Below are 14,672 nucleotides of genomic sequence, written 5' to 3' on the forward strand. Positions count from 1 at the left end.
TGAAGCCCATTTATAACAACGGTTACTGTGTTGTGACAATGTGGATTTTGCTCGGTGTAGTTTTTATGCCATATATACGAGCCATCATCAGTCTAGTAAAGCTTCGGTACGAATTCTGAGCTGCTGCCTTTTCCCCCCTCTTGCCTAAAAAAGCAAAGAATGAGTAGCGCACACATCAAGATTGAGGTTAATGGACATCCTCAGGCTTACGTGTCTTTAATATCTTTTGTTGGCATCATTCTGTTTGACTCGCCAATTAGGTTTAGCATGTGTCAGCTTGTAGAAGGTTGGGTTTAATTAAAATGCAAGATTAATTTGCTGGTGTAATTCAATTGTGTAATTATGTCAATTTCTGCATATACAGTGCCTTGCACCTGCCTGCCAGAATATAGTCTCTGCCCAGCGCTGACAAATGATAGCTTGTGGGCAGAATCTGTGCTGAGACTATGCATGGGTACGATGGCGATGCGTAGAAAGCGTGCCATGCTATGCAGTCACACCGGATAAGTGACAGTCGCTCTTGTAAAGTCACTTTGTGTGACAGTCGCTCTTGTAAAGTCACTTTGTGAAAATCTTGGCCAGTGTGATTGATGGCGAAAATGGCTGCTAAGTGTGATCCGCCCCTTCTAATGAGCGTAATTGTGTGTATGGAGCTGCTTGTTTACACTTTGTTGTTCGCTTCAGTTGTGCAACGTGGTTACTCCATTTCTCCACAGTTTGTTTTAAACATAGAGAACTGGGAATGGCTAGTGCAGGCTTTTGTGCACTCTAGGCAGAATTTCTACAGCCAGCACAAGGGCCTGAAGGCTGCCCTGACTAGCAAAGGTCATGGAAGTGAGTGGATCTGATAAATTTCTTCTGCATTAAGGAAGCATAATTGTATATAATATGTGGCAGCACTGGCTGACATAAATAAAAGATTGGAGAGGTTTTAAGGGGGGACACGGCTCTTTGGCACCGAAAATCGGCCTGAAAATCGGATTTTCAATTTTTTCATTTTCGTATTCCTCGCACTATTCCGCATCTGCACGCAAATTTTCATCCTTATACCCCGCGTATTTATGAAGTTATAGCGATTAAAAAACGCAGTACCACACCCACTGCCCTTTAAATTGTGGACAAACGACACCCAATTTCGATCGCCCGGCGCATGAGAACTACGCGCTCCACCGCGGCGATTTTGGTCATTTTGGTCTCGTTCGAAAGCGCGCGTTTTCGGCTTATTTTTTCTTTCGGAAAGCAACCCTGTGCGCTCCGCCTTCCCCATAAAAAACAAACAAAAAGATAGCATGCAGCGCGCGCTACTATTGGCCGGTTAAGGCACGTGATCAAAATGGCGTCGTTTGGTTGGTTCCGGCAAGCTAGCCCTGAAATGCGGACTCCCAGTGACACCATTTTGTCTTTCTGCCGACCACGCTAGTGCAACGCGAGAGTCATGCCAGGCGCGAAGAAGTACCGCTCTTTGCACAAGTTCGGGCGAAAGCAACCAAAGAAACGCGTTAAGAATGCGACTTCGTTGCATACTGTGCAAGAAGCAAGTGCCAGTGCTGCGGGATTGTGTGACGATCACGTTGCGGGCGGCGACGCTTCTCCGATTCCGCTGGACAACGGCGCCGTTCTTCGTGCCGACTGCAGTCGTGTACGTATTGATACCGCGCCTGTCACTAACAGTGACATAACTCAAGTGAGTGCCCGTGAGCAGGCTACGCTTGATAGACTGGTATCGACGCCGGCGACGGCACGAAAGACCGCGCTGTTCGCCGATGCAAGTGGTGCGTCCGCAGAGTCAGATGCGGACGGAACAGCCTCCTATGCGGTAATTGACCTCAGCATTGTGAATATCCTTCTGGATGCCGTGCAGTGCAAAACGTGTCGTGGATGCGTGCGTTTAATTACCAAGAACACGCTGCAACCCGCTGCTACCCGAGCCGCCACGACCGCTATGGCACAAGCCGCGCAGGCAGTGGCGAAGGTCTACGATGACTTGTGTTTTGGGCATAGGGGGAACATTGCCGTGTGCTACGACGGCACATGGATGACGCGCGGACACTCATCACATATAGGCGTCGGTGCCGTGGTGGAACTCTTCACTGGTTACGTGCTTGATTATGTGGTGTTGTCAAACTTTTGTCTGGGCTGCGAAATTGGTCCCAAGCCAAACACTGACGGCTACGAACTTTGGAAATCACGCCACCAGTGCCAAAAAAACACCAACTCCAAGGCTGGTCAAATGGAAGTAGAGGCTGGCAAAATTCTGTTTGAAAGATCTCTGCAGCGCCACAACATGCGCTACACAACCATGCTATGCGATGGGGACAGTCGCACGTTCAGTGCTCTTAAAGATGCTGCAATCTATGGCTACATTGAAATAGTCAAAGAGGACTGCATAAATCACGTGCACAAGCGTATGGGAGCAGCTTTGCGCAACCTCTTGCAGAGACACAAGGGTGCAGGGAAGCAAAGTCTTGGTGGCAGAGGAAGGCTGACAGCTGATCTAGTTGACAAGCTGGCAATATATTATGGCCGAGCGCTTCGATCAAATGTAGGTGATGTGGATGCCATGCAGCGAGCTGTGATGGCGACATATTACCACATCACATCTACTGATGACTGCCCCAAACACAGTTTGTGTCCTACCGGTGAGAAGTCATGGTGCCGCCACAACGCTGCAAAGGCAAAAGAGGAGCCTGCACCAAAGCACAATTACAGTCTGCCAAGAGATGTGGCTGATGCTCTTTTGCCTGTTTATAGTCGTTTATCAGAGAAGAGCCTGCTGCAGAGGTGCATTCGGGGGAAGACCCAGAACTCGAACGAAAGCTTCCACTCGGTCATCTGGACCTTGATCCACAAAGAGCGGCACTCATCACTGTTTGCTGTGGAAGCAGCCACAGCAGAAGCTGTGCTGCGCTTCAATGCCGGCTGCAAGCATACAGCAGCAGCAATTCTGCAAGAATGCAGTACAAATGTGACAGCAACTGGGTCCAGGAGAGCTGAAGAAAAGGACTTGCACCGTAGCGTACGTTCTGCAAAGAAGCGGGCGGCTTCGCTTGGCGTTGCTAAAACAGAAAAAAGAAAACACCGCGACAGCATGCACCCCGACTATGCTCCTGGTGCATTTTAATAGCATGAGGTCTTTGGGGTTGCCCCGCCGGGGTGGTGCAGTGGTAAGACGCCCGACTACTGTGCCGGAGTTCCCGGGATCGAATCCCGGCCTCGGCGGCTGCGTTTCGATGGAGGCGAAACGAAGTGGCGTCCGTGTGCTGTGCGATGTCAGCGCACGTTAAAGATCCCCAGGTGGTCGAAATTACTCCGTAGCCCTCCACTACGGCCCCCCTTTCTCTCTATCCACTTTCACTCCCACCTTCCTCCCTTCCCTTACGGCGCGGTTCAGGTGTCCACAGAGCAAGTGTGACAGATACTGCGCCTTTCCCTTCCTATGAACCAACCAACCAACCAACCTTTGGGGTTGCCCTTCCTGATTAAATGCCGTGAGGCTTGAGTGCTTCCGACAATCCCCCAATTTTGGTAGTGTTGCATTTTTTAAAGATCAATATCTCTGGTCCTGTTCTTGCTATAAAAATTTTTTTTCTAGAAAGGGAATCCTGCGAGTCTCATGAAACCAAGGTAAATGCAGTGACGACAAAAGAAAATTTGCTGAGAAGGTTATGTTGTATTCGGTACCCAAATGGAATTTTCCTTTCAAGCGTTTCCTATTGTGTAACTTTGGCTCAAATTGGCATAGGCCATTAATTTTCGCTTCAGATCACTTTCCACCTGTTTCTGATCTTGTTGACATATCAATCATTGACATAATTTACACCTACATGCTGTGAAGTGTTTTTCCTCGTTTTCTCAAAACTGCAATTTTGAGGGTGCTGCAATTTTGGAGGAGAGATATCTCTTAGTCTATTTGTGCTATAGCTCTCATTCTTGTCTTGTTAGAAAGAGAAAACCTTCGACAGTGCCGTAGGACAAAAATATGTACAGTTATTATGCGGCAACATTTACCGAATTAATTATCAATCTTAGGTGCCAACCTGGGCTTTTATTCATAAAAGTTTGACTTCTTGTAACTTTGGTTCAAATTCTTCTACCACGTTAATTCATGACTAGCGGCACTCTATGATCCTTCTAGATCACTCTGGCAGGGCTATTCTCCTCATGCCATAAAGTGTTTAGTAATTAACTCACCTCCAAACGAAGAACATGAATTAGGGATTATTTTGAAAGCTATTTCATCTACAAGAAAACTAATCAGATATTTGAAATCAGCATGCAAAAGTACATTAATGGTGCAAGTTTCAGTCAGATCCACCCATAAATAAGGAAAAAAGTTTTAAGAGGGAGTTAAAAAGTCCAAGCTTTGCAAAGTGGAGAGCCACACTTACATTTGAGCTATTCTGCTCGCGAGCATATAAGTATGTATGGGCTCTTCCTGTAAACATTGTAAGACATTTCTCTTTTTTTTTTTTTTTTGTAATGTGTTCTTTTTAATTGTGCAGCACAAAATTTACAATTGAAGACTGTCAGGTGCAAATCTATGCTTATAATAATGGACTTAATTATGTAACACTGCATTACATGCTAACTTTTCCAGAATTGTTTGTCAGTCATAAGAGATTTTGAAACTCGCTCTCCAGAGCTTCACAATGCTTTTATTTCAATGTTTATTGCTCCGAGATGTTTTAGATTTGAAATTGATGTGCTCCGTGTTGCTCTTAAATTCGTGTTCACCCCGCCGTGGCGGTGCAATGGTTAGGGCGCTTGACTGCTGTGCGCAAGGATGTGGGATTGAACCCCAGCTGTGGCTGCCACTTTTTGATGGAGGCAAAAAGCAAGGAGCCCGTGTGCTGTGGGATGTCAGTGCACGTTAAAGAACCCCAGTGGTCGAAATTCGTGGAGCCCTCCACTATGGTGCCTTTCATAGCCCGAGTCACTTTGGGACATTAAACCCCTTAAATCAGTCAATTGGTGTTGCTTCGCTCAAAAAGTGCTCTAAATTGCTTTTTACCAGTAGCATTACTGATCTTACTACTGTATGCTAATGAGTATTTATATAATTATAGAGGTGACAGTCATGGAAGTTGTAATTAAGTGAATAGTAAAGTGTGCCAGCATTTCGCATCCTCTTTACTGGACGCACAATGGCGTTGACATGCAGCGGCCACCAGAACCTCTGTGATCTGATTTACGCCACTGTCACAACAAATGGCATGCAAGCTGTACAAATCACGTGTTGTTTCTTATCTCAATGCTGAACTCGCTTCCAGGTGCAAAGCAACTTTGTGGCTTCAGAAGTCTTCATTTTTCAAAAGTGGGCTTGGGAGTATGAACTGCGTCCCTTCATTTGATTTCTCAGTGTGGAAGCACCCTAGAGAGCCATAGGCTGTTATCGTATCATACCCTGAAAGGCGAGCTGAAATGACCCGTTAATGTCATGAGCAATCTTATGGCATCTTGCCACTAAACATTTATGTAAACGCAACCTTCACCTTTTTGTAGTCTCAGTGTCATACCACTGTAGTCCTTCTCCCACAAGACACTCTAGCTAGCCTGCATTTTACCTTTCTTGTCCGGTGTCTATATCAATGCCGAGGTATACAGTGCTCTCTTTTGTGCACCATGAGGCATTGGGCTAACAGCAGCGCAGCCGCTTCATAGTTCCCTTCGACCGCACTTCTGGTTGGTTTCTCCATACATTACATTCACTTTGCCTCTGATGCTTGATGTCCGATTTGTATAGTCTTCCACTGTGCACCTACTCCACAACTCAGCCACAAAGCCTGCACTTATGCCTGAAGTGCCCTGGCATTGACCATCAAGGCTGTTGCATTTAAGAAATATTGATGCTGGCTTAGCACAGTCAGTATAACACTTTAAAATGTTATGAAAAATGCCTGGTAGTTCTTGTATTAGGATAGTTAGGAAGAGGAAGCCACAGTTTTCTCACATTATGAAATGAACTTTGAAGCATAGCAGTACAGCTCGAATGTGCTTTCAAGCGTTGGCTCTATGAAGCATCCAGTGCATGCCAAACAGTGGGAAAAGCTGCCAGGAAAAGCCACCTTTGAAGGTCCTGCGTGTTGCATTGGTACTGTCGAAAATGTTTGATCCATGGTTAGGGTTGTGTGGTGGCAACCTTATGCATGTGTCACAGAGGGAAAAAAAAATGTGGTACTCATACACATTGTGAGAAAGGAATGCATATTTCCACTTTAGGATAGCTATTTATATTTTTGAAGTTAATGCTTTGTTTGGCTCTGTAGGGGCATATCTATTTTACGGTAATGAATTGAACTGATCTACGTTTCATTTTGGCTCTGATTCTTCAAAATTGACTCGGATTTTTATTCTTCAAAATAAAAAGGTACCAGACATCTTGATAAGGCAGGCATGTTGACTTAGTGAAAAAGTTGGGATCAGGAAGGGTAAATAAATGCAGCCTTAAGTTTTAGCACACTTGGCTATGGCAAATGCCAGCTAGTCCAGAGAGGAACCATATAATTTCAAAACATCCTGCAACAATGAATCACAGACGTTTTGCAGAAAGTTGCTTTCAAAGGCTCGGAAGGCAGTACTGCTGGCTTTCGGAGCCAGTGCATTGTGTAGGATAAAGAGCATGCCACATGTCTCTGGCGCTGTTCTCTTACTGTGTTTTCAAAGCATAGATCACATGTGACTCGGGTATCGCATTATTTCGGAGTTCCCAAAAACTTTTGAACATAATACAGTCGAACCCGGTTATATCGAACCCGGATATATCGAATTTTGGTTATATCGAACTCACTGAATATCCCCTTGAAAATCCCATGTAAAAGTATAGGAAAGCCGCGTCATATATCGAACTTAATTTCACCGGTCGTTCGATATATTGAACTCCGCACCACGCACTGGAAAGTGTGCCTTCCCCAAAGACGATCGCATCACCCATGGCCGTTTGCCGCGTGACGTTTTCAAACCATGCGCGGAAGGAATGAGAAGGAACAGTTCGGCGATGGCTGGTCTGGGCAGCGCCGCGCCCATTCCCCAAAGGCGCGCGCATCTGCAGTTATCGTTTCCCGCGCGCCAACACATGATGTTTGCAAGCATGGGTGGGCCCATTCTTTTGCCGAGCTATCTCTCTCCTTCAGCACGCGCTACACATGCGCCAAGCCAGCTCAGCCCGTTTTCAGACAGACGTGTCGGACGCTTTCTCCAGCGTGTGTTGCAAACCCTCAGCGCGTGGCGGCTTACGTGGCTATGGCGCCTGCGCGGCAGCTTTCTCTCTTTTTTTTTTTTTTTGAGTCATCCTTTCTTATCGTTGTGCTATTCAAACGTTAGGCAGCGGCGGGTTTTTTTTTTTTTTTTTTTTTTTTTTTTGCAGGAGTCGTTTATTCTGCATGTATGAATCAACGAAAGCACACGGTCAGCTGCTGCGATCATGACGCCCGCCCCCAAGCGCGGCATGGCTTGTGCAATCAAGCCATCACGGGCACTCTGCCAAGTTCGCTCCCCGCCACCCCAGGAGCTCTCAAAAGATAAACGCGCCCGGACGTTATCGCTGCGCAGCATCTTGGCACGCTGCCAAGAAATTAGCTCTGGATGAGACCACCGAAACGGAGTGACGCGCGCCATCGACATGCAAGCGAAAACGCTCGCGATTTCTGCCACGGCGACACAGAAACCTTGTTTTGAGCTGCCGCGGTGGCTCGAGCGGCGAGAGGGACGCAGTTCAACAAGTTTGAAATTTTTCGCTCTGTCGCTGCCGCTCGTCGCTGAGATCACTTAATAGCTTGCATGTGAGCGAGCTGGCCTTCACTTTTTTTTTTTTTTTTTCCAAATTCTCGGGTGCAAAAGTGGAGGGTGGGTTCATTATGCGAGTGGGTTTATTACGCGACAAATATGGTATCGTTTTTTCGCATAGTAAGTGCCGTCACAAGCCGATTTCTGTATATCGAATTATCGATATATCGAACTATTTCGCGATCCCCTTCGAGTTCGATATATCTGGGTTCGACTGTATGCCATTATTTACGCACTCCAAGAGATCTACTTTCAGTTTGAAGTAGTTATTACAATAAAACACCATTGATTCAGATTTCATGGGAGCAGAAAAATGTCCAGATTAACTCAGTGGTGAATTACCCAGAGGTGAATAATTCTACCAATGGGTGCAGTGCATGCATGCTGTTGGTTGTACCAACAAATGCGTCCTGTAGGATAGTCAGCACATCAACAGCCTGCACCCTGCTCTCACACATACCATACCATACCATGCCATACCAAAAAGACACATTGTGCACATGCAATGAAATTGATGTAAAGAATTTAGGCTTTGCAATAACTTAAAGCATGCCTACATCGCAGTCTGTGATGTACATGCGAGGTACATGAAGCAGCAAATGGTAGAGTGGAGCACGACACTAAGAACATACAATCGTGCCTTCACGACCGGTGTTCATAGTAATGAATATGGCACCTTTGCATTTCAGATGGACACTGACATCGCTAGTGCTGTGGTGGCCATGAGTCTCAGTTGTTGCCATTGTCACCTCATCTTTGGCACCCTTTGCATATGCGAGCTCGGCTGCCTGTATGAACCAAAAGATGACACTGAATTTCTCCAAATTAACTATAGTTTCATGCTATATTGTTGTATGTGCACTTTTTTCCCGTTTTTGCACGGCATCTCACTCGGTGAATTTTATGTGGAAAAGGCTCTGAGGCTGCAAGTGCCCCAGAGGGGCCCTGGTCTCTTGGGTTTCGTGTGCATCGTGTGTGATGTGCCCACTTTTGTGTACACTTGCAAGAGGAGTCATCTGTATTCCTTGCATGCCCTTTGCTCCCTTGTGCAGGTCATGCAGCTGCAGATAATGAACAAGCGCTTGAGCTCTGCGCTGGCAGTGGCCAGGCTGCGGCAGCCGGATACTCAGAAGGTTGGAGTGGCCTCAGCGTCAGGCCCATTGAGTAGCTCACCGCCACTCACTCTGGTTGGTGGGCTCAGTCGCAGCACCAGTCTTGTGGAAGACAGCGTCACTGAGCAACTGCTTCAGCTAGGACTGGAACTGTCGGTTAGCCAGCACCCAGCGAAGCAACCCAAGCTGTCCAACGGGGAGCTCTAGTGTTACTTTTTATCTGTATGCCGCACCCTGAAGTCAGGGTTTCCACTTGTGATATGCATAACAAAGCTTGGGAGCTTGTGGGGGAGGGTGTTGTTGATTGCTTGGGATGCTATCACACACTGAGAGTGACATATTTCCTGCAGAAGGCTTGTCTTTACTTTGCTTACAAAAGAAAGTTTTGATTCACTGGTACAATCATTGTACACTGTATTTGATGCCACTGAGAAATATAGTGAAGCAGAAATAACCAGTATCTTCACTTGTTGCTAGGGCTATCCCCTATTTTACATAATTTGAAAATTAAAGCTGGGGTAGGTGACGTTGGATAATCAGCATTCATTGTTATGGACAGTGTCATCACTGCAAAGTAGAGGTAGTGTGAATGCCAAAGGTCTGTTTTGATGTATCTTTGTTAAAGGACTGGAAGAAAATGGGTAAAGTAAAAAGGTGCTTGTTTCATGCATGTGCACTCCTGCGGCTTCATGCTGTGGACTTAATGCCATAGTGCAAAAAAGTTGCAACAGATTATTTTGAATAAAAGTAAAAAAAATAAGAAATATGCCCTGAAGCACTTAACTGTCTAAACAAAAATATTGTGCCTGGTTCAACTGCCAGCCTTTATAACTTCTGTATGATTCTACTTTTGTCATTCTAATTACAACAGGTACTGTGCATTCAGCTGCTTTTAGGGCTTCCGGAAATGCAATTGATTTAATGTGAAGCTTTTTAGCTTTAATTACAGTTCACTTCAATGAACTGAATAGCTAAATTTTTTATTCTTCACTGATTTTTGAAAAGCATTTATTAGTGCATCTGAATAGCTTGCCAAATTTTGTTGACAGATAAGATGAATTTGCATATCTTGAATGTGAGTGATGGCCTGTGCTTTTGTTTCTGTTTAGCAGAAGGTAAGACATTGGCAATTTTCAGATGTTTGTTTTACTGGCTTGGTAAACAATGCAAGATGCAAAAACTTAAGTTTACTTTGTAAGATTAGCTGATTAGCAAACTGTCTCATTTTTGCAGAAGTATTTAAAATTATATTACTCCTATTATTGCTCAAGGCTTAACCTTTTCCTGGGCACTGCTAGTAGGCTGCATGCTCAGTATGTACTGCTGTATCCATAGCTCATGAGGCCAGTTGGCAGCATGAGTTGTAGACATGCGCATGGGTTGCTTGAGTATTTCCCTCTTTGGACATGGTACTCACTTTGAGCGAAAGCCTATGCTATCGTTGAACAGGAGAAATGATTGTTTACACAAAGCTTAGCTACTGTTTTGAGAGGCCTTTGGCACTTTTTTGTATCAGTGGGGATTCTACAGTTTAGTGCTGCAATATGTAGCTTCATTCCTTGCTAGATCAATCTCCTGGACATCTTTTTATGGTGAAATACTGCAGTATATTTATATCATATATTTATGATTTAGTAGCATTGCTTTAAGTAAAATTTCAGTATGTCGCATTTGTAGACAGCACTTCAGCATGCGGCTCACTTTATGCAGTATCGGCTATTTCGATGTTTGGAACCAGTATGCAGTTGCAGTGAACACTTCCTTTATCATATCATCTGATTTGACACGGAGGTGATGGGATAGGTGCAGTGGAGAAGAGGAGCAGCAGGGCCAGAAGCAGGAGCCTTGGATATTGTTTAGTTTGCAAAATTATTGCTTCTAGGTTTTTGACGATAAGTGAGAGTTAATCTGAGCAGGCCTACAGTGACAAAAGTGGATTTCCCTGTCTTTGCAACTGCTTGGTGTATCTGTACTTGGTCATAGCTGACACTGCATGAAGCACAAGTACATGCCTACATCTTAGCTGTGAGCAGTGATATTTGCTGCATGTTAGGCTTCCTTATACTGACTTCTGGTAGCGTTACTAACAGTTGCAAAACACAGTACGGACTCCTCGTGTGGCCAACTGTAAACATTATTCCATAGGCCATTTTATTGATCGCTGAACACACTTCAATTTGGCGTTATGAAATTTCAGCACACATCTGTTGCGAGTTTGACCAGCATCAAGAATGATTGACATTTGTGAGAGAGCGGTTGTAATCTGCTTCATACCATATAATACATGTGGTAAAATATTGTTAGTAGTTTGTTGGCATCAGTATTGTCTGTATTGACCATCAGTGGCATATTGGTGTGCAAGGCGTACTAGTGGCAGAAGTAGTAGGGTCATCATTGCCATTAGTATTGTAAATTTTGGTTGTATTACACCTGGTTAAAGTATGGTAGTTTTATGTCGTCTGGGGGAAAGTTCAAGCATTCTTAAAAACATTTACGAAAACGTGTTCTTAGTATTTGATTAGTGGTATATTTTGAAATATTAATGTTTATGATTGAAAAAAATAATACTGTTGTCAGCCTTGTATTATGTAGCTGTGTGCATTCAGTTGGTAACTTGTTATGTTTGCATGCCAAAAATGTGTTTGAAGTACCTCGATGAACTTTGGTGCTGGTGCTGTCATCGTCTGCATTACTGTGGGATGGTAGTCTCCTGGGCTGCGGCATTTTCATGAATGGGTCGTATCTCTATCAAAACCATCATTAAACTGTCCAAGCTCATTCAGCACAGGCTTTAATGGAGAATTGAATACTTTGGCTGCATGACTCGGCTTTTACTCATGCCGTCTCATTCAACTGTATGAGGGGCGTATTTCTAATGCTTTATGCATGCTGTTTTTGTACTTCAGAAGAAAGCCATTTTATGCCATATAAGTAAAGATGCACTTTTTACACTCACTGAGGGCAGGCCGTAAACATTGTAAGCTGTCCAAGTATGAACTTTGGTTGAGTAATCACCAGGCAATTTAGGTGCAGAGCTGCCATCTTGGGCATCATCACTGGCACAAAAATGGTTGAACCTTGTACATCCGACTTATCTTGCACCAGTTTTGGTGGAGTGATATCACTGGCATGCTTTTTGGCTGTAAATTAGGGAAGTGTGAACTGTAGAATGCTGTGTCGGTGTTTAATGTTTAGTAGTGCATTACTAGTGGAGTACCAGGTGCTGAGTGCCCTCAGTATTTTCTTTTTCTAGAAGCATTGCTTAAGCACGTAGAGGATTGCTTAGGCATTGTGGTAGCAACTTGGCAAGCTTAATGAACACGCTTAAGAACTCTGGAGTGAGGCTCTTACAGAAAGCCAGCTTTATGTCACTTTTTTTTTTTTTTTTTTTAATATGCAGCACACTAACCCAGCACTCATTTTCAGCATTCCTATTTCCCCTCAGTGATGTCTTTCTTTTACCCTTAGAAATGCAGCACTATGTCGAAGCGTGCCAGTTGCTCTTCTCCATTGTCGTTGTCCTTTGTAGAAACTAAGGTACATGCATAGTAATTATTTTATTGTACGCTTTGTGATAGTGATGTGATGCATGGCTGGATTGTTGCAGCTCTTGCTGGGCTGCACCCTTGCGTTTCATTTAGTGAAATGAAACACTAGTTTTGTTTTCCCCTGTAGCTATATTAATGTGAGTGAACTGTTTGTTCTTAAGCCTCCTTTACATTTAAAGTAAATTGTGGCATTCCAGGATGCGGCTCTATTTGGACAAGGGTTTAGTGATGGCATTTAAAAAAAAATATATTTTTGTGCCTCTAAATTTTTACTTGATAAAGGGCTGAAAAAAAAAAAAGAAAGCTCTCTGTGTTTATTGCATTAGCCTAAATGTAGTATCTACTGAATTGTAACCGTTAGGCTGTTACTAGTGTTGTTTTCTTTTTTGGTGTGCATTTTTTCAGTTAAAGGTTAGGCTATTAGTTCATAGGTATTCTTTATCTGGTGCATGCAAAGGTATGGAAGGTATGAGCTTAACTGTTACCAATTTAACACACTCAAAGTCCTGCTACAATGATTGACAGGTAAGCTGGATTGTTCCTCGCCAGGAGTTTGAATGTTGAAAGTCTTGATGCATACAAATGTGGCTAAGACTCATGGTACATGATTCATGGTCATAATAGAAATTGTTTAAGTATATGCTGTGTTCCTTCACCAAATCATGACTCAAATTATGTCCAAGAAAATGATACTCTTCAAGGCCAGTTCTCTAGAAGAAACATTTCGTGATACAAAAAAGTGCATACTTAATCTTTTTGTACATGCTGTAAGATAAATGTAAATTTAGCAGGTTTCACTGCGTTATTGGGAATTTGCACTTTTGCACTTTTTTTTTTTATTTCAGTAACACTTGAACATCTATTGACGGATCAAACCTCTTTTGCAAGATAAGCAATATTTTTTGTATATAACACTGTGACCTCTTATTTTCTTGTATTGTTTCCTTAAGACATGATATTGTATTAAAATGGACTACTTAATGTATAATATATGACAAATGCATTGTTTTTGCAACAGATACACACTGTTCAAATTATAAGGATAACTGTGGGCTTTATGTTTACAGCATATTGGATTGGCATACACATTTTCTTATTCAAAATGAGAAAATTTTGCATTCTTGATGTTTTTGAATAAATCTGATTCCTTGTTGTAGCTTTTGTATTAAGCGTAGGGTTCTTGGGTACAAGCTATTACAATGCCTAAACATACTGATCTGTGTTAACTTTTATTTGTATATTTTTGTAAATAAAGAGATATATATATGCCGTTTATTATTTATTCTATGTTCCAGAGGGCTTCTGAGGGACTAGGTATTGCAAGGGTCTGCTTGTTTCATGATTTTTTACTCCAAAGTGGATTGTTGCAAGCTTATGAAGTGAGCTGTACAGTGATGTCCTGCAGCGCCAATCAGAAAGAGTGATTCTATATACTCTTGGATGTGGCTGGCACATGTTTTTTTGGGGGGCTCTAGCACTATTTCAGTTGCACAGTACAACAGTATGCTTCTGTGTATGTTTAGTATTCGGGTATGACAAGCGCCTGATGCTGGACACCTTTTTTTATGTACAAGTTGATGTTGCATTCCCGTCATGTGTATGTAGGATTAAGTAGACACTAATAGTGTGCTGATGACCCCTGCAAAAATATGTGTGCTGTCATTTCCTCTTGTTTCCTACTGTGTTACCACTAGAGTTTGTTCCATACCTGTTTACCCTGGCCTTTGTTGAAAAATATAAAAAAAAAAGAAAATAAAGCACTGCTGCAATATACCAATGTTTCTTGAATCCCTGAGGAAGTAAAACTTATAACCAGATGAAAACACCTAGCTAGCAATACCTAACTGCTCCTAACTAACATGGGCACTCAGTTGCTATGTTCAAAGACATAGGCTCGTTTCTGGTTATGGCAGGGATTCACAAGGCTCCAATGTGCTATGCGATGTTGGTGCACATTGAAGAACACGAGGTTGTCTAAATTACCGGAGCCCTTCACAATGGTGTCTCATAGCCGAAGGATGCTAACCCACAAATGTTGAAACTTCAGTAATTTGAAAAAATTTAAACATTCTTTTACATAAGATGTTTATTTCATGTCAGAATTTAGAATCATCTATTGCTGGAAATACTTATCTCATCACTGATGTTTGAGGCATCCTACAACCTAGGATATAAGGCAAAAGTTCTACGTACTATTTAGCGTGGTAAATCTCTGAACATTTGACATCCA

At 43.2% G+C, this 14,672-nt stretch overlaps 1 protein-coding gene across 3 annotated transcripts in view; it reads left to right on the forward strand.

Annotated features, from left to right (window-relative positions):
• The window catches only part of LOC146204954 (ecotropic viral integration site 5 ortholog-like), a 235,032-nt gene extending 220,817 nt beyond the window's left edge, over window positions 1–14,215 (forward strand). For 2 of the 3 annotated variants that reach the window (XM_084589640.1, XM_084589638.1), the window contains one exon: window positions 8,835–14,215. In XM_084589640.1, coding sequence (XP_084445766.1) covers window positions 8,835–9,101 — 267 coding nt within the window. In that variant the 3' untranslated portion in view covers window positions 9,102–14,215. The remainder of the gene's footprint in view (window positions 1–8,834) is intronic. The other variant, XR_014704094.1, reaches the window with a different exon arrangement.
• The last annotated feature ends 457 nt before the right edge of the window (window positions 14,216–14,672 follow it).

Source organism: Amblyomma maculatum, chromosome 1 (assembly GCF_055883805.1).
Source record: "Amblyomma maculatum isolate TAMU_Amacu chromosome 1, ASM5588380v1, whole genome shotgun sequence".
Lineage (NCBI taxonomy): Eukaryota > Metazoa > Arthropoda > Arachnida > Ixodida > Ixodidae > Amblyomma > Amblyomma maculatum.